The sequence below is a fragment of the Oncorhynchus kisutch genome, linkage group LG12 (genome assembly GCF_002021735.2).
Source record: "Oncorhynchus kisutch isolate 150728-3 linkage group LG12, Okis_V2, whole genome shotgun sequence".
In the NCBI taxonomy this organism is placed as follows: Eukaryota; Metazoa; Chordata; class Actinopteri; order Salmoniformes; family Salmonidae; genus Oncorhynchus; species Oncorhynchus kisutch.
The window spans coordinates 29,127,836-29,147,255 of NC_034185.2; the positions used below are offsets into that span (position 1 = coordinate 29,127,836).

A 19,420-nucleotide genomic window follows, 5' to 3' on the forward strand; every position below is an offset into this window, starting at 1 on the left:
GCAGAAGGATCCAACCTGTACACACTTAGGCTTATTTTTCTATAAAGAGCAGCTTTTTGTAATCAAATGTAGTCATGGCAACATTTTCTGTGTTCTGTGTTGCCATGGTGACTAGGGGACACCTGGGGAAAAAAGTGGGTGGTGCAGGGTAATAGTCGCCTGGGTACCAGTCTCTTTAGCTAATCCACTCCCTGTACTTCATATCATGTGCCAAAGAGACTGGCCTTTCTGCTGTCTTCAAATATGAACATTCTATCATTAATGATCTTGATGAGAATGGAGGATTTGATCCTGATTCGCTCACCCTCACAGCTATCCTCCAATCACATTTATTATGCAAATATTGGAACTATCATTTTTTTCTCCACAGATCTCTTGGCATCCCTTTGCTAAGTAACTGTTTGTCTGTCCAGACGAAACCAGCCTGTCAAAGGTTGTTAGCTCAGGTCTAAATTCCCAAACTAACTAGCTACATACTGCAATTCCAACCACACAAAGTCTTAGTTTTGATTTTAAGCCTCAAAACAACTTGCCGAGCTAACAGCGGAATGTTTCCAATTCTGTTTTCGAGGCTCAAAATGTTGTCATGGAAAATATGTATGTTATTTCCAACAACCATTGAGCAACTCTGCCTTAAATCCAGCGCACATTGAGATTGAAGAGACTGGCCTTTCGACAATGACAAGGAGTGGAAAGGAGTGGAATGTAAAGAGACTGGTACTCAGACTATGGTAGGTAGTGGCTATAGGAATTTATAGTATACAATGCTATTAAAAAATAAATCATTTAAGAACAAGTTAACTACTGACTTTCAGCATGGATATAAGGAAGGACAGTCAACTTGTACTGCACTGACTTAAATGACTGATGATTGGCTAAAATAAATGTATAATAAGATGATAGTTGGAGCTGTATTGTTAGTTTTCAGTGCAGCCTTTGATGTTATTGATCATAATTTGTTATTGAAAAAACCTGCTTGTTATGACTTTGAATCACCTGTCAACACATGGTTGGAGAGTTACATATCAAATAGAACTCAGAGGCTATTCTTCAATGGAAGCTTCTCTAACATCAGATATGTACACAGCAAAAGGCAGTTGCCTTTTTTTCACACTTAACAGTTTCCTGTGTGTATTAAGAATGGTCCATCACCCAAAGGCATTATGTGCCAATATAGAATTCAACCAATATCAGATTGATGATCTAAGGAAAGAGAACACTGTGCTGAAAGGTACTGTTGGACTCTTTAAATAATGGCGCCGGAGAGGATTGCTCCTGTTTTATTGGCTCTTAACCTCTCTGGGATATGGTCCCACCTGGCCAACATCCAGTGAAAATGCAGAGCGCCAAATTCAAATAAATTACTATAAAAATTCAACTTTCATGAAATCACACATGCAATACACCAAATTAAAGCTACAGTTGTTGTGAATCCAGCCAATGTGTCAGATTTCAAAAAGGCTTTACGGCGAAAGCAAACGATGCTATTATCTGAGGACAGCACCCCATCAAACAAACACAGACAATCATATTTCAACCCTCCAGGCGCGACACAAACGTGGAAATAAAGATATAGCTCATGCCTTACCTTTGACGAGCTTCTTCTGTTGGCACTCTAATGTGTCCCATAAACATCACAAATGGTCCTTTTGTTCGATTAATTCCGTCGATATATATCCAAAATGTCCATTTATTTGGCGCGTTTGATCCAGAAAAACACTGGTTCCAACTCGCGCAACATGACTACAAAATATCTCATAAGTTACCTGTAAGCTTTGTTCAAACATTTCAAACTACTTTCCGATTACAATGTTATTTATTTTTTTAACGTAAATAATCGATCAAATTTAAGACGGGATAAACAGCATTCAATAGCGGAGGAAAACAATGTGGAGCGTGCTTTCTGGTCACGCGCCTCTATCAAACAGTACACTTCTCTCTACCCTCGTTCTGAACGGTGCTACTTCTTCATTTCTCAAAGGAAAAACCTCTATGTATATTTATAAACAACAGCTGGTGCACGATATCCAAGGAAGTCTCGAGGTTTTGCTCACCTGAGGTAGAGTATCTCATGATAAGCTGTAGTTTACGCTATCTACCTAAGAAGTTTTCATCTGTATTTTTCGTTGCTGTCTACATACCACCACAGACCGATGCTGGCACTAAGACCGCACTGAATGAGCTGTATACCACCATAAGAAAACAGGAAAATGCTCATACAGAGGTGGTGCTCCTAGTGGCCGGGGACTTTAATGCAGGGAAACTTAAATCAGTTTTACCTCATTTCTATCAACATGTTAAATGTGCAACCAGAGGGGAAGAAACTGTAGACCGCCTTTACTCCACACACAGAGACGCGTACAAAGCTCCCCTTCGCCTTTCATTTGGCAAATCTTACCGTAATTCTATCCTCCTGATTCCTGCTTACAAGCAAAAATTAAAGCAGGAAGCACCAGTGACTCGGTCAATAAAAAAGTGGTCAGATGAAGCAGATGCTAAACTACAGGACTGTTTTGCTAGCACAGACTGGAATATGTTCCGGGATTCTTCTGATGGCATTGAGGAGTACACCACATCAGTCACTGACTTCATAAATAAGTGCATCGATGACGTCGTTCCCACAGTGACTTGTACGTACATAGCCCAACCAGAAGCCATGGATTACAGGCAATATCCACTAAAGGGTAGAGCTGCCAATTTCAAGAAGTGGGACTCTAATCCCACTATACCCTCTGACAAACCATCAAACAGAAAAAACGTCAATACAGGACTAAGATCAAATTGTACTATACCAGCTACGATGCACGTCGGATGTGGCAGGGCTTGCAAACTATTGCAGACTACAAAGGGAAGCACATCCGAAAGCTGCCCAGTGACACAAGCCTACCAGACGACCTAAATAACTTCTATGCTTGCTTCGTGGCAAGTAACACTGAAACATGCATGAGGGCATCAGCTGTTCTGGACAACTGTGTGATCATGCTCTCCGCAGCCGATGTGAGTAAGACCTTTAAACAGGACAACATTAACAAGGCTGCAGGGCCAGACGGTTATCAGGATGTGTACTCCGAGCATGCGCTGACCAACTGGCAAGTGTCTTCACTGACATTCCCAACCTCTCCCAGTCTGAGTCTGGAATACCAACATGTTTCAAGAAGACCACCATAGTCCCTGTGCCCAAGACCACTAAGGCCTAAGTGACTACCGAACCTTAGCACTCACGTCTGTAGCCATGAAGTGCTTTGAAAGGCTGGTCATGGCTCACATCAACACCATTATCCCGGAAACCCTAGACCCACTCCAATTTGCATACCGCCCCAACAGATCCACAGATGATTCCTTTCACACCTGGACAAAATAAACACCTATGTGAGAATGCTATTCGTTGACTACAGCTCAGCGTTCAGCACCATAGTGCCCTCAAAGCTCATCACTAAGCTAAGGACCCTGGGACTTAACACCTCCCTCTGCATTTGGATTCTGGACTTCCTGATGGGCCACCCCCAGGTGGTAAGGGTAGGTAACAACACATCCGCCACGTTGATCCTCAACACGGGGGCCCCTCAGGGGTGCGTGCTCAGTCCCCTCCTATACTTCCTGTTCACTCCTGACTGCACGGCCAGGCACGACTCCAACACCATCAATACGTTTGCCGATGACACAACAGTGGTAGGCCTGATCATTCCAGGTGAAGCTGGTTGAGAGAATGCAAAGCGTGTGCAAAGCTGTCATCAAGGAAAATGGTGTCAACTTTGAAGATTCTCAAATATATATATTTTGATTTGTTCAAAACTTTTTTGGTTACATGATTCCATATGTGTTATTTAATAGTTTTGATGTCTTGACTATTATTCTACAATGTAGAAATTAGTACAAAATAAAGAAAAACCCTTGAATGAGTAGGTGTTCTAAAACTTTTGACCGGTAGTGTATACCAATGACCTTCCTTATGCCTTATCTGAAAATCAAGCTACTATATTTTCAGATTATACTACAATTTATACAGCAAGACTATAGGTTCAACAGGTACAGCAAGCTCTACATGTAGATCTGGGAAATATTTGCCTGAACAAACTTGTTTTGAAAACCAAGGTTATGTTGGTCTGTTCCAACAGGAAAAGGCCAACACAGCATGGGATATAATTAAGTATGGGGGGAGTACAAATTGAGAAAGATTCTTAAGCAAACAACCCAAGCAATAATTGGGAGTCAGGTGAACTACTGTTCTGTGGACTGGGGAAATGCAACAGCAAGTGAAATTAGAGGCTGCAGATTGCACTGACAGAGCAGCAAGGATTGTTTTAATGTGGCAATATGGTTATTCTGTTGTAGTCATGGTCAATGCTCATGGTTGGTCATCAATCAACAAGATCATTGAAAAAAACATGCTTATTTTATTTCACAATCTACACCATTTAAAACAGCCAAACATTCAGTAAATACTAGAAATAGATTGTCCACCATCTACAGTGGGGAGAACAAGTATTTGATACTCTGCCGATTTTGCAGGTTTTCCTACTTACAAAGCATGTAGAGGTCTGTAATTGTTATCATAGGTACACTTAAATTGTGAGAGACAGAATCTAAAACAAAAATCCAGAAAATCACATTGTATGATTTTTAAGTAATTAATTTGCATTTTATTGCATGACATAAGTATTTCATACATCAGAAAAGCAAAACTTATTATTTTGTACAGAAACCTTTGTTTGTAATTACAGAGATCATATGTTTCCTGTAGTTCTTGACCAGGTTTGAACACACTGCAGCAGGGATTTTGGCTCACTCCTCCATACAGACCTTCTCCAGATCCTTCAGGTTTCGGGGCTGTCGCTGGGCAATACGGACTTTCAGCTCCCTCCAAAGATTTTCTATTGGGTTCAGGTCTGGAGACTGGCTAGGCCACTCCAGGACCTTGAGATGCTTCTTATGGAGCCACTCCTTAGTTGCCCTGGCTGTGTGTTTCGGGTCGTTGTCATTCTGGAAGACTCAGTCACAACCCATCTTCAATGCTCTTACTGAGGGAAGGAGGTTGTTGGACAAGATCTCGCGATACATGGCCCCATCCATCCTCCCCTCATTACGGTGCAGTCCTCCTGTCCCCTTTGCAAAAAAGCATCCCCAAAGAATGATGTTTCCACCTCCATGCTTCACGGTTGGGATGGTGTTCCTGGGGTTGTACTCATCCTTCTTCTTCCTCCAAACACAGCGAGTGGAGTTTAGACCAAAAAGCTCTATTTCTGTCTCATCAGACCAAATTACCTTCTCCCATTCCTCCTCTGGATCATCCAGATGGTCATTGGCAAACTTCAGACAGGCCTGTACATGCGCTGGCTTGAGCAGGGGGACCTTGCCTGCACTGCAGGATTTTAATCCATGACGGCGTAGTGTGTTACTAATGGTTTTCTTTGAGACTGTGGTCCCAGCTCTCTTCAGGTCATTGACCAGGTCCTGTCGTGTAGTTCTGGGCTGATCCCTCACCTTCCTCATGATCATTGATGCCCCACGAGGTGAGATCTTGCATGGAGCCCCAGACCGAGGGTGATTGACCGTCATCTTGAACTTCTTCCATTTTCTAATAATTGCGCCAACAGTTGTTGCCTTCTCACCAAGCTGCTTGCCTATTATCCTGTAGCCCATCCCAGCCTTGTGCAGGTCTACAATTTTATCCCTGATGTCCTTACACAGCACTCTGGTCTTGGCCATTGTGGAGAGGTTGGAGTCTGTTTGATTGAGTGTGTGGACAGGTGCAGTTAATACAGGTAATGAGTGGAGAACAGGAGGGCTTCTTAAAGAAAAACTAACAGGTCTGTGAGAGCCGGAACTCTTACTGGTTGGTAGGTGATCAAATACTTATGTCATGCAATAAAATGCTAATTAATTACTAAAAAATCATACAATGTGATTTTCTGGATTTCTGTTTTAGATTCCATCTCTCACAGTTGAAGTGTACCTATGATAAAAATTACAGACCTGCTTTGTAAGTAGGAAAACCTGCAAAATCGGCAGTGTATCAAATACTTGTTCTCCCCACTGTAGATGGTGGACAATCTATTTCTCCCCACTCTATTTCTCCCCACTGTAAGTGTTATCCAGACACAAAAGAGAAACGAGCAAAATAACATTTTTATTTAGAGCAATAAAGAAATATAATAACTTATCAGGGTAAACCAGAAACCTTTCAATATATAAATTCAAACAATACTTTAGAACCATTTAAATATAATAAATTGAAAGTGTCATGTGTACTCCCTCTCCAGCCTCTAGGTCTTCAGGCTGCTGATTATCCCGCACACCTGTCACCATCGTCAAGCGCACCAGTGCCTCATGACACTCACCTGGACTCCATCACCTCCTTGATTGGCTTCTCTATATCTGTCACTCCCCTTATTTCCTCAGGTGTTATTGTTCCTGTTTCATGTCGGTGCGCTGTTTGTGGTTCTTGTTTTGTTTATTTATTAACACTCACTCCCTGTACTTGCTTCCCTGACTCTCAGTGCACTCGTTACAGGAAGGTTGTGCGTGACTATGGTAGATGAAGGAATCAATCTATCTTTTCAGACTGTTCGGGTATTTATCTGGTCAATATGTCATTGTATTATGCCTGTTTGTAACAGTGTGTTATATATGAAAATGTGATCGTATTATAAATTGTATTTTAATGTTTAAGGACTCTTGGACGATTAGTCCAAATGAAGAATAAAAGAGATCCTAATAAAATCATGTATTTGTATGTTTTATGTGGATCCCGGGATGAGTAGCTGTTGCATGTGCAGCAGCTAATGAGGGTCCTAATAAACTTAACTAAACTGTGGGCACTTGAATAAACACTTCAACTTGGTAGTTGAATGGTTCCAAAAGTACAAACCCTGTCCACCTGCCACTCCAGAAAGACTCAATCAAACAATCGAAGTAGGCATGTTGGTTGTAGTTAATTATCAGATATGTAGTATTGCTCTGACTCTCTTCCCTTTGTGTGTATGGGTGGGCGGGCATGTATGTGTGTGTGTGTGTGTGTGCAGGGTGAGGAAGCTGAAGGAGACCCTGGGTATGGTGCAGCAGCTGGACAAGAACATGAGCAACCTGCGATCATGGCTGTCCCGCATCGAGACCCAGCTGGCCAAGCCCGTCACCTACAACGTGTGTCACCATGAGGAGATCCAGAGACGGCTTGCCCAACAGCAGGTGGGTGGTAGTAGGGTGAAGTTGCCCCTAGACACTGATCTTGGGTCAGTTTAGCATGTGGGTGCCAGGGTCCTGTTTATTAGGCACCAAATGAACAGGGAGGGAGTACCTGTTTAAAGCTTTAAAATGTTTTCCCTTGAACACAACCCAGGTTGCCATAGTGAATATTATGAAGTGATTTACCTGTATAAATACAGATTCAAAAAGGTGTTTTTGTGTAATATGCACATCACAAATGTCCTACCGGTGCTGGGCCAAAAACATTCTATTACTCAGATATAGATTGTAATGACCATATCTGTATTGATTTCATTTTATTTTAGTTATTTGAATAGATGGCGATAGATACAAACATATTACCCCATTGAACAAACAACCATCCAATGCATAGCCTTGTCAATAGCCGTGTCCAACGTTGTCCATCTGTCTGTCCACATTACGCTAAGTTTGTCCTTGTTTCCATCCACAGGAGCTGCAGAGGGACATCGAGCAGCACACGGAGGGCGTGGCGTCCGTCTTGAGGTTGTGCGACATCCTGCTGCACGACCAGGATGCGTGTGGTGGCGGCGGCGACGGCGAGAATGACTCCATCCAGCAGACCACCTGCAGCCTAGACCAGCGCTGGAAGGCCATCTGTGCCATGTCCCTGGAGAGGAGGCTCAGGTAGGACACACACACACACACACACTCACTCACATGTGTGTAATCAATCAATCCCCACAAAATATATAATGTATTTATAATGCATTACCAAACAGGTGGCTTATACAAAGTGTTACTAAAAGTGATGAATGAAGTTTGTGGGTTCATTTGGATGGTGATGGATGGTGATGTTTCGCGGTCCAGAGCGAAGTTTCATCTGGGTTAAGATCACCCCTCCCTTATCCTAACCTTAAAGGAACTATCCACCCAAAACCACTAATTCCTATCATTTAAAGTGTTAAATAACACTAATATGTGAGAACAATATATGTTGTTAACAAATGTTTAATTTTGTCGTTATAATAAGGTTGGTAGCAACATGTAAAACTTGTTGTGGAAATCTCACCATGTTCAACCTGCAGATCGATGTGTCTCGCAGCAGCACCATGCAATGCACCCTGGACTGAAGAGGCAGACAAATAGGAGAAATGTGGTGGACCCTAAATTATACATTTCTCAAAGTAGGAATATCGCTAAAATATAATAAATTGCTAATTCGAAAGAAGACAACCTGGTATGGCATCAGCTAGTATTTAAATCTGACATGTATGATATATGTTTTTGAGATCTTAAAGTCATATTCCTTTTAACTTCCAGTGTAGTGAGAGCGGTTTAATCGCAGTGCTAGTCATACCTGACAAATGTCCGCCTGCTCAAACGGCAATAGCTCCGATACACAAGAAAACATAAAATCACTCAGAGAATTGATAGAACATCGCTCAGAGATGCACGCAAACAATATAACATTCAACATGGGTGAATCTTTCCTTTGCGTATTAGTGGGAGGATTGCAAAACATGACCCAAGATTAGCGTCTCAGGGCAACTTTATCCTACACTGATGTTTCCCTATGATAGGATCGAGGAGACCTGGAGGCTGTGGTGTAAGTTCCTGGATGACTACTCGTGCTTTGAGGACTGGCTGAAGTTGGCCGAACGCACGGCAGCCAACCCCAACTCTGACAACGTTCCGTACACAGTCGCCAAGGAGGAGCTCAAGAAGTTTGAGGTCAGTTTTGGGGGTCAGGACCCTATAGGAACTGACAGTGAAGTTCACTTCTGCCTCCAAAATGGCACCCTATTCCCTACATAGTGCTCTACTTTTACCCAATGCTCTGATGAAAAGTAGTGCAAATTGCAGGGAATAGGTTGCCATTGCAGACACAGACACTGTCTGAGATTTTCATTGTATTCTATTAACTAACCAATGGCTCGGTTACTGGATGGTTGGTTTAATCATATCCTTTCCCCAATATTCATCAATCAATGTTATTCACAACCCTCTCTCCCTCCTCCTTCCCTCCATCCTTCCTTTTATCTTCCCTCATAATCTTCCTCCCTCGCTTCCTTTCATCCTCCCTCCCTCACTCTCGGAATACCCTCTACACCTCCCCCATCCACCATACATCCCCTCCCTCCCCACCCTACGCAGGGCTTCCAGAGGCAGGTGCAGGAGCGTATGACCCAGCTGGAGCTGGTCAACAACCAGTACCGCAGGCTGGCCCGGGAGAACCGCACAGACGGCGCCAGCCGCATCAAGGTTATGGTCCATGAGGGCAACTGCCGCTGGGATACACTGCACAGGAGGACGGCGGCCATCTTACGCAGGCTAAAGGTGATATTTATTTATTTATTTTTAAAGAAAATAAAAAAATATGCACACTGTGCTTGCCAGTGTTACTTTAGTTAGCTTACACATCGGCCTTACTGTCTATCAGAGCTTAAGAAATCATTGGCGTATTGCTTTTCCTATTTTTAAGGGACCAAGATGGCCAAATCGTCTATTTTATTTTATTTTTTACATCAAGAGCCAGAGCTATGACTGTTTTCCACCCCCCATGTGAATCTTGAATTTTATCTGCACCTTGACTCTAGGTGTGCACACTATCAAGCACTATTTTCTTACAGACAAAAACTCACGGTCTCTTTTCCCCTTCCCCGCTGCAGCATTTTACGGGGCAGAGAGAGGAGTTTGAGGGGACCAGGGAGAACCTGCTGGTGTGGCTGACGGAGATGGACCTGCAGCTCACCAACGTGGAGCACTTTTCTGAGACAGACACGCAGCACAAGATGAAGCAGCTCAACGTAAGGGGGGAATGGGTGGGATTGGGGGAAGGTGGGGCAGACAGAGGGATTACACACACACGCACAAGCTCAGGAACGCATATTCACTAGTGGACACACACACACACATGGAGGAATGTGCATTCACACAGTTACTGTCTTGCACATGTGAACTCAGATTCCCACAGTAACGCACTCAGATGCAGGAGAGCACACATGTCACACACGCATCCCATGGCCAGCTTTAACACAGTCACTCATGCACACAGTCAACCAAACACTCTCACATTCTAGCTCCGGGGTGAAGTTTCCCAGCCATGGGTACAGATTTAGTTTAGTTTAGATCAGTTTCCCCTCCCCCAATCCCAACCACAACTATTAGTGGGGAATATGCCAAACTGATCTTCTCCCCTCCAGTCCTTCCAGAGGGAGATCACCCTCAACACGGAGCGCATCGACGGGCTGATTGTGTTCGGCGAGGGCCTGATCCAGAGGAGCTCTCCGCTGGACGCCGCTCTCATCGAGGACGAGCTAGAGGAGCTACACTCCTACTGTCAGGAGGTGTTTGGCAGGGTGGTCCGCTTCCACCAGCGCCTCACGCAGCCACCGGTTAGTATGTGTGGACACATACACACAGATGTACAGGCACACACACAAAAAAGAGAAACACACCCCAACAAAGAGAGAGAGAGCGACACACACACACACAGAAGAGTTGTACTCCTATTGCCAGGAAGTGTATGGCAAGGTGATCTGCTTCCACTAGCTCCTGACACAATCTCCTCTCTTCCTCTCCAGGTGTTGAAGGAGGAACCGGAGCTCTTCAGCGGGGACAAGCCCCTGGTGGGGAGCTGCGAGCTGATTGGCCGTTCCTGGCTGGGGCGGAGCCAGAGTCAGGGGAGTGCCCCTGCCACACCCACCCACCTGTTGGCCCCTCCCCTGGAGTGTTCGGGCCGGGAGACACCCGTGAGCGTGTGCGACTCCATCCCTCTGGAATGGGACCACACGGGAGACGTAGGAGGATCTTCGTCCCACGAGGAGGAGGAGGTTGAGAAGAAAGACGGGACCTACTACAGTACTCTGTCAGGTAAAATACAGTGTTCATGTTTCCTCTCTGGTGACAACTAAGTGTGTATGTGTGTCTGTCTTACAATCAGTAATGAGTATTCAACAATGCTGTGGTATTTATGAATACAGTATATTCATGTACACACACAGCCACAGTGACAGTGACAGTCACGCACAGACACACACACACACACACACTCACACTCAACTTGGCCCTCTTCTACTCTTCTCCAGAGGTGGAGGTTACAGAGAGTCCAGAGGACTTTGTGAAAGCCACGGCTCTCTCACTGGGAGCTGATCCCTCTGGTAGGCACCACTATGGTTTCCTCTTCCATGCCGATGCCATTGGGTGGCTATATACAAGCGGGTTCTGCTAGGCTTGGGGCATGCCTCACGCAACCCCACAGTAACCTCACGCAAAACTGCTAAAGTACACCATCTTATAGTCCTCACTATAAAGTGTGATCACCGCTCACAAAAGAGCTAAAGCTCACTAACAATTTCACTAGGCTACATCTCAGCTCAGTGTCATTTTTTTAAAATGTATATTTTCTGATTTCATTTAACAAAAATAGAGAGACGATGACAGGGAGTTGTGTCAAAGAGCAGTAGGCCAAATTCAAATGTATGCTGACAAGTGTGCCAGAGGCTGCAGCATTACAGCTAGACCAGCCAAGCCACAGCGTTGTTTTTTTTTTCTCGATTTGAAGGTTGGGGGTTGGGGGTTCAATCCCTGATCGAGTCATACCGAAGACTCAAAAAATGGAACCCGATGTGTCTCTGCAGGACACTCAGCAGGCACCACATGCTGGCCAGGCACCACATGCTGAAATGAATTTTTTTCATCTACCTGTCAATTTAGAGATTTTGGGGGTATTTTGGTCCATTAACATTAGTCTTTTTAAAGAGTAAACATAAACGTTTAAAAAACTTGATGAAAATGTATATTTTCTTTAGTTTATCATATTACCGTCAACATTTTTATGAATTTGAACAACTTTAAAATGAACATACATCAATCATGTCAAAGCTCACTACATAGGATTACACATCATTTCAAAGTCCATTTCATACAAAATGTTACAAACTGGTCTACATTTAGTAACTTACTTTGAAGAGATGGTGATTGGGTCTAAATAGGCTTTTGGTATTTGGTAGTCTTAATTCAGTGTACTTGTCTTTAACTGCCATTTCCCAAAAGTCAGACTCTTCCCACACACCAACTAATTTTCTCAGCGTCAGAAGGATCTGCTTGACCATATCAAAATTGTGTGTGGTTATCCTTAGATATATTCTCGGGACTTGCCCCCGAGGGAATTGTTGATATGCTGTTTTATTCTAGTTAACATTTTATTTATTTAAATGTCTTCAGTGTTTTACAGATAGAAAGATTGAAGTATTTATCCACAAGGTCCGGTCCTGGAGTGTCTTAACAAAATGAAACAAAAATATTTAGGCTGACTTAATCCAGTGTCTAGATTTTTATTTATTTGCGTTGTATGCAAATATGCACTATTTAATAATAAATCGCCTCATTTGCATATTGTAGTAATATGTCAAAAAAATATTTTATTCAACTGATAAAAGTTGATTGTGATATGATTAAAATAATTAGCGTGTGGTGCCTGGCCTTAAGGAGATCAGATTGGGGGTAAGGCCCTGTGACAGACTAGCGTCCTGTCCAGGGGATGTATTTGAAGTAGAGAGGTGATTCAGCAACACCTGGAGGACAATGGCGTTAAGTAAAAAAGCATTTTTATTGCTAAATGTAGAAGCAATGTGTTATGGCTTCTGGCCTTCGTCAGGGTTTTTACAGAAGTAAAACAGAATGAGTCTTTTTATACATTTCAAGGGACCAATCACAGTTAGTATACCAATCAAAACATGTGATTGGTTAAATCAGGGGATGTACTTGTACATCAAACTACCTCACGCTAAGGAAACAGAAGATAGGTTCCTGCCCCATGGGCCATTCTGGCTCGGGCAAGGCTACTTACCTTTACTTACACCTCAGTTAGAGACTTGTCTGCATAGTAAATAGGCTTTAAGCGTAAAATCCACTTAGGGTTGCCAGATACAGTGAAACCACTCCCATCTGTGTTGCCAGATCCAACTACAATTCACCCCACTGCTGTGCCATAACCTCCCTTTGCTACTGTCTACCGCCTGAAATACTGCATGGGAATAAAGATGCACACACATGGATTCTTTCACTGCTTGATTTATACTTGTATGGCATTATTATTTGGGTGGCAGAAAATCTCCTTTAACCAGAGCAAGCCCACTGGGCAAAAACTGGTTGAATCATTTTTTAAACGTCATTTCAACAACAAACAATCAATGTGATAATATTCAATCAACATGGGAAACTGATTGGATTTTCAATAAAAAAAAATTTAAAAAAAATCTAATGACGTGACATTTTTTGTTGATTTCACATAGAATTCATATTCATTGACAACTCATGTAAATCAAAACTAGTTGTTGAAATTACGTCTATGCCCATTGGAAGTAGAATGGTCTGCAGGGAAAATGTGGTTATTATTGTGTTTTCAATGTAAACTCAGGCTCTAACGGGGTGTGTGTGTGTGTCTGCATGTGCGTGTACATGCATGTCTGTGTGTGTTTGTGTGTGTGGTCCTCTCAGTTCCACTCAGATCCATGGCCATACCCGAATCTCCAAGTTGGCGCTCACCAGGCGACCCGGACAGGGAATCCCTCCACCTGGACTCTCCTGACGGCCTGGACCCCTCACCTACACACACTAGCACTCCCTTCAAACAAGGCTACGTAAGTCGCTCCGGGCTGAAATGTATCCTAGGATCAGCTTCCCCTCCCCAATCTTAACCATGCCCATTAGTAGGGAAAATGCTAATCCATTTAGGGGCAACTTCCCCTTACTCCTTACATAAATCTGCTCTGCTGCCCCCCTCTGGCTACACCTAGTGTTTGTGTGTGTGATTAGATTAAATTATATATTTTTATTTAGTCACCAGCACAGGGTCAGAGATGTATTTGCAGTATACAGTGAAATGATTAAGCGGCGAGTGAATGAATGAAACAATAAAACATGTCATATTAATAATACACAGTTTAGAACTGCGACAATGATAAATAGAAATGTCTATTGGGGTGTGGGAAGTTTTCTGTTGAGAGGGGGAGACAGTGTGCACCCAATGATGCGTTGGGCTGAGCGGTGGTGGAGTCACCAAGCTGTGATGCAGCCCGACGGTATGCTCTCGATGGTGCTACTGTCGAACAAGGGCCCTCGGGAACAGACCTTTCTTCAGCCTCCCGAGGTTGAAGAGTCACTGTCGTGCCTTCTTCACCATGGTTTGACCATATCAGCTCATCGGAGATGTGTAACACAGAGAAACTGGAAGTTATTGACCATCTCCACTGCGGCCCTGTTGATGAGGATGGGGGCGTGCCGAGCCTGGTTCCTCCTGAAGTCCACAATCAGCTCCTTTGCTTTGCTGACATTGAGGGAGAGGTTGTTTACCTGGCACCACACTGTCAGAGTGCCTACCTCCTCTCTGTATGCCGTCTTGTCCTTGTGTGCATGCATGCGCATTGGTGTGTGTTACATGCTGTAACAGTGTGTGTCTGCGTTACAGATGCGTCTGATGTCAGAGTGCAGTGGTAGCATCAAAAGTGTCAAAAGGGTCTCCCTGATCCTGGATGATGAGGAGCAGCCAGAGGAACAGGGCCTCACTGGCCTGACGACCGCTGACAAACAATCAGGTACCGCACACACATTGAGGGAGGAAACATGTGAACATTCTTACCTGCCGTCATGCAATATTTGCGATGCACAAATAAATGTATGTCACAAATGTGTGTGTGCCTGTGGGCGTATTTGTGTTCTCAGGGGTGATCGAGCGCTGGGAGCTGCTGCAGGCTCAGGCCAGGAGCAACCTGCTGTCTGGAATGCGGGAGCCTTGCCAGTTGACCTCTGACCTGCGTGACATCACTTCCTGGCTGGGGTGGGTAACGCCAGAGCTGGAGAGAGTGCAGGTTCCTGAGACCCCCACCAGCATCCAAGACATGGAGGCTAGGGTCAAACAACTCAAGGTAAGGCTTCTGAATATTATACTGTACTACAGTGTCCATTTTAGGACAGCTGAGACTAAGGCTTTTTAAATATGGAAACCATACATTGCTCCATTCAAGGTAAGGAAATGAACTACATACAGTGCTCATCTTTTCCATTAATTTTGGTTTGAGGCATAATAGGGTAATAGCTGGATCTGCACAACAGATAGCTGACCTGGGACGTGGACTTATCTCTAGAGAGCCACTTTTGAGGTTTAAAAACATTGGGCAAATGTACATTTTGAAGTCAACTATCCCTTTAATCGTCTCTTTAAAGGGGCAATCTGCTTTGTTGTTGTTTAAGTCAGATTGCCCCTCTACCTGTCCCTTTAAAGGCCCAGTATGTAGCTTTGTGCGTGGCCTGACCAAATGTGAGTTATAGATTTGTAATTCTTATTGAAAGCAAGTCTGATAGATCCATACCATGTGCTCTATTTCTATGCTTCCCCTTCTTAAGTTTAGATTTAGCTTCTTTTACTTTCAGCTTCAAAGCTGAAAATACTATATTTTTGGTAACTGAAAAGATTTTTCTCAGCGGTTTAGATGGTACAATAATTATCGACACTATACATTTCACTCTCGCTCTCTCTCACTCCAGGAGATGCAGAAGGTATTTGCTCACTACAAGGCCGTCATGCTGTCGCTTAATCTGGGCGGTCGCGAGTTGGGGGGGTGTGACGGTCCGGAGGCCCGGGAGCTAGGGGAGGGCCTGGCTAGTATGAACCAGGGCTGGATGCTGGCCTGCACTGGCCTGGAGGAGTGGCAGGACAGTCTGCGTACCACTGTCATGCGATGTCAGGTCAGTTACTGTACAGTTACAGGACAGTGGGTAAAACTGTTTGAAATGACATATTGTCAACCAGTTTTGCCTAGAAAATACGTAATTCAACCGGTTTTGCACACTGGGAGTAAATTGTTTCTCAATTTTGGTTCCTGGGGTATAGCTCCTCAAGGTTGCACATATTTGTTATTGCCCAGCAAAAGCACACCTGATTCAACAACCCTTGCCCTTCATCAGGCGTGCTTTTGCTGGGCCAGAAGAAAAATGTCCAACCTGTCCAGATGGTAAAACTGGCAGCAATTAAGTCATTCTGATGTCTTCTGTGATGCCATGGTCTGGTTGTATGCTGATTGGAAAATGTTCTTTTTAGCGACCAGAAAAATAGATCCTTACCTGGTTGTAAGGTCATCTGACGTCTCTTGAGTATCTCTGCAGAAAATACAATTATTATTATTATGACGTCCAATGCGGCGACCTACCGTCCTATCCATGGGGTGTACTTGTAGTTCAAGCTGCCTCACAATACAGAATCAATAGATGGGTTCATGCCCCTATGGACGGTTTTGGTTTGGACAGGATTAGTTGTCCAATGCTTACTTACTATGCACCGACCTGAGGTCCTTGACCTTTGCCCTTTCTCCTCTAACCCACGGCAGGAGTTCCACGAGACGCTGCACTCCCTGCTGCTGTGGCTGGCCCATGCCGAGAGCAGGCGCTACGCCGTCGACATCCACCACCCGGACACGCCGCCAGGCATGCTGTTGGAGCACCGCAACACACTCACTGTGAGAGAGGGGAGTGGGATATACACTGAGTAGGCTGAGCAGATGGGTGGCAGGTAGCCTAGTGGTTAGAGCGTTAGACCAGTAACTGAAAGGTTTCTGGTTTGAATCCCAGAGCCGACAAGGCTCTGTTGCTGTGCCCTTGAGCAAGGCACTTAACCCTAATTACTCTTGTAAGTTGCTCTGGATAAGAGTGTCTGCAAAAAAAATTAAAATGAATCCAGGTCAAAGCTATGATCCCTTATTAATGTCACTTGTTAAATCCACTTCAATCAGTGTAGATGGAGGAGGAGAGGAGACAGGTTAAAGAAGGATTTTTAAGCCTTGAGACATGGATTGTGTATGTGTGCCATTCAGACGGTGAATGGGCAAGACAAAACATTTCAGGGCCTTTGAATGGGATATGGTAGTAGGTGCCAGGCGCACCGATTTGTGTCAGGAATTGCAATGCTACTGGGTTATTCACGCTCAACAGTTTCCCATGTGTTTCAAGAATGGTCCACCACCCAAAGGACATCCAGCCAACATGACACAACTGTGGGAAGCATTGGAGTCAACATGGGCTAGCATCCCTGTGGAACGCTTTCAACACCTTGTAGAATCCATTCCCATGAATTGAGGCTGTTCTGAGTGTGGGGGGTGGGGGGGGGGGGGGGGTTGCAACTCAATATTAATGTTTAGTATACTCATTGTAAATGTTGCACATTCCCTTATCAATGGTTTGGCCAATGAGTTTTTACATTGATAATTTTCCACGGGTTCGGAAGCTCCCCTTCGACTGATGTCTCTGTGTGTGTCCTTTTTTCCAGGGCCTGCAGAATGAGTTGCGGGCGAGACAGAGCCAGGTGGGCTCGCTCCAGGGGCTGTGGGGCCAGCTGCAGCCAGCGGAGGAGGAGAGCATAGAGGCTCAGGAGAAGCTCCACGTGACAGCCAACAAACTGTGGACACTGCTCCGCCAGGTGGCCCACGACCTCAGCGTCGTGCAGGAGCGCCTGGTAAGGAGACCCCACACCAAGTGATTTGAATTTAACATTTAAAAAAATTGCTTCTCCTTTTTCGTTTATTGAGATCATTTAAAATAAAAGTAATTTTTTTCAATGATTGAATTGGACTTTGAGTTTACTTCCTCAATTGACTAACTTCAATCGAATTGAATTTAAACCTGCCCCACAAACTTTGCTAGGGTTTGTGGTTGATTCCATTCCAATATAGACAGCTCAGGAAGTAAACTCAAACCTTTGTTGGTTTACATTCCTGATTTGAATGACTTGAAATTGAATTGACCCCAACAATGCACTCCACGGTTTATGGATTATGCAATCCCAATCACCAGGGACCTCCACAAGGTGGTGCACATTTTTTATCTCGCCCAACAATCACCAAGCCATTGATTCGTTGGACCGGGTGTATTAGTTCTTGGCTCGAACAAAACTATGCCCCTTCTGGAGGTGCCCCAGGAATGGATTCAGAAATGACACATTGACAATGTTCTAGAAATGCACAAAGAACATTGTTTACCAGACAGAATTGGAAACACATTTAGAAGAAACATAAGAAAACAGACTGAAACTGGGAGTCTATGTGGACTTAAAGATACAGCAAGAAACACACGTTTTCGGGTTTACACTGCAAAGATGTCTTAAAACAAATTTGACACAACCCACATTCCTGAGTCGTGTTCATTAGGGCACGCAATGGAAATGGATTTAAAACATTTCGCAATGGAACACCAAAATGAGCGTTTCCTAATAGACAAATCCAGGTAGTCCCTTCTTGTTTCAGTCTGTTTTCTTACATTTGGTGCCTAATGAACACGACTGTGTTGCTGGCACCATGCTCCATCCAAATGAGCCCATTGAAACCCTGATTAAAGCAGTTAAGCTGTCAAAACATTGGTATTTATTAACTGTATTGCATCGGAACCAGGAGTGTGAGACTTTTATTTAATTTTCTAACCATTCAAATGAACAACCTGACGTGTTTACTGCCCTTGCTGCAGGACTGTGGGACTCTATCTGCAGGTCCGGCTGCAAGTGAGGGCAGAGGGCAGGCGGAGGGCAGTCAGTCCCCGTCTAATGCCAGTCAAGAGGAGAGCACCAATACCACACCAACCTCAGCTGGCAGAAGGTACGGACCAGATAGTTTAAATTTCTTCAGTTCAAAAATGCTTTATTACAATAGGTAATCACGCAGTGCAAATAGAATATACAGTATATAACAGAAAATATAAAAAATAGAAATGATTATTGTCAATGTTGAGATGATTATAGACACTTGGGCTGGAATCCAATTGAAGGTGCACTGCAGTGCTGCACTACCGACAATGTGCCTTTAAAAAGCTCTTTCCCCCCATGTTCAGAGATCCCATTCATGAATGTCGGCTCAAGTGTTAATTGCCTTTAAAAGGCGCTTTCTCTGTAATGTAGTGGGCAGCGCTGCAACGCGCCTTTGAATGAATTCCTGCTTTGATGTAATGATAAAAGGTCTCTCAAGACTTTTTACGTGGAGGCTGAAGTTGCCCCTAGACACTGATCTTTGGTGAGATTTGCATTTCCCCCACTAATAGTTAAGGTTAGGATTGGGTTTTTATTTTACCTTTATTTAACTAGGCAAGTCAGTTAAGAACAAATTCTTATTTTCAATGACGGCCTAGGAACAGTGGGTTAACTGCCTGTTCAGGGGCAGAACGACAGATTTGTACCTTGTCAGCTCGGGGGTTTGAACTTGCAACCTTCCGGTTACTA

The 19,420-nt window shown here is 44.0% G+C and overlaps 1 protein-coding gene across 6 annotated transcripts in view; it reads left to right on the forward strand.

Moving 5' to 3' along the window:
* The window catches only part of syne2a (spectrin repeat containing, nuclear envelope 2a), a 204,854-nt gene that overhangs the window by 181,283 nt on the left and 4,151 nt on the right, over positions 1 to 19,420 (forward strand). For 5 of the 6 annotated variants that reach the window (XM_031837346.1, XM_020496695.2, XM_031837349.1 and 2 more), the window contains 15 exons: positions 7,023 to 7,185; positions 7,655 to 7,848; positions 8,745 to 8,895; positions 9,319 to 9,501; positions 9,834 to 9,971; positions 10,368 to 10,559; positions 10,749 to 11,037; positions 11,253 to 11,324; positions 13,666 to 13,808; positions 14,636 to 14,762; positions 14,890 to 15,092; positions 15,712 to 15,912; positions 16,551 to 16,679; positions 17,486 to 17,671; positions 18,676 to 18,803. In XM_031837346.1, the coding sequence (XP_031693206.1) occupies positions 7,023 to 7,185; positions 7,655 to 7,848; positions 8,745 to 8,895; positions 9,319 to 9,501; positions 9,834 to 9,971; positions 10,368 to 10,559; positions 10,749 to 11,037; positions 11,253 to 11,324; positions 13,666 to 13,808; positions 14,636 to 14,762; positions 14,890 to 15,092; positions 15,712 to 15,912; positions 16,551 to 16,679; positions 17,486 to 17,671; positions 18,676 to 18,803 (2,499 nt within the window). The remainder of the gene's footprint in view (positions 1 to 7,022; positions 7,186 to 7,654; positions 7,849 to 8,744; positions 8,896 to 9,318; positions 9,502 to 9,833; positions 9,972 to 10,367; positions 10,560 to 10,748; positions 11,038 to 11,252; positions 11,325 to 13,665; positions 13,809 to 14,635; positions 14,763 to 14,889; positions 15,093 to 15,711; positions 15,913 to 16,550; positions 16,680 to 17,485; positions 17,672 to 18,675; positions 18,804 to 19,420) is intronic. The other variant, XM_031837347.1, reaches the window with a different exon arrangement.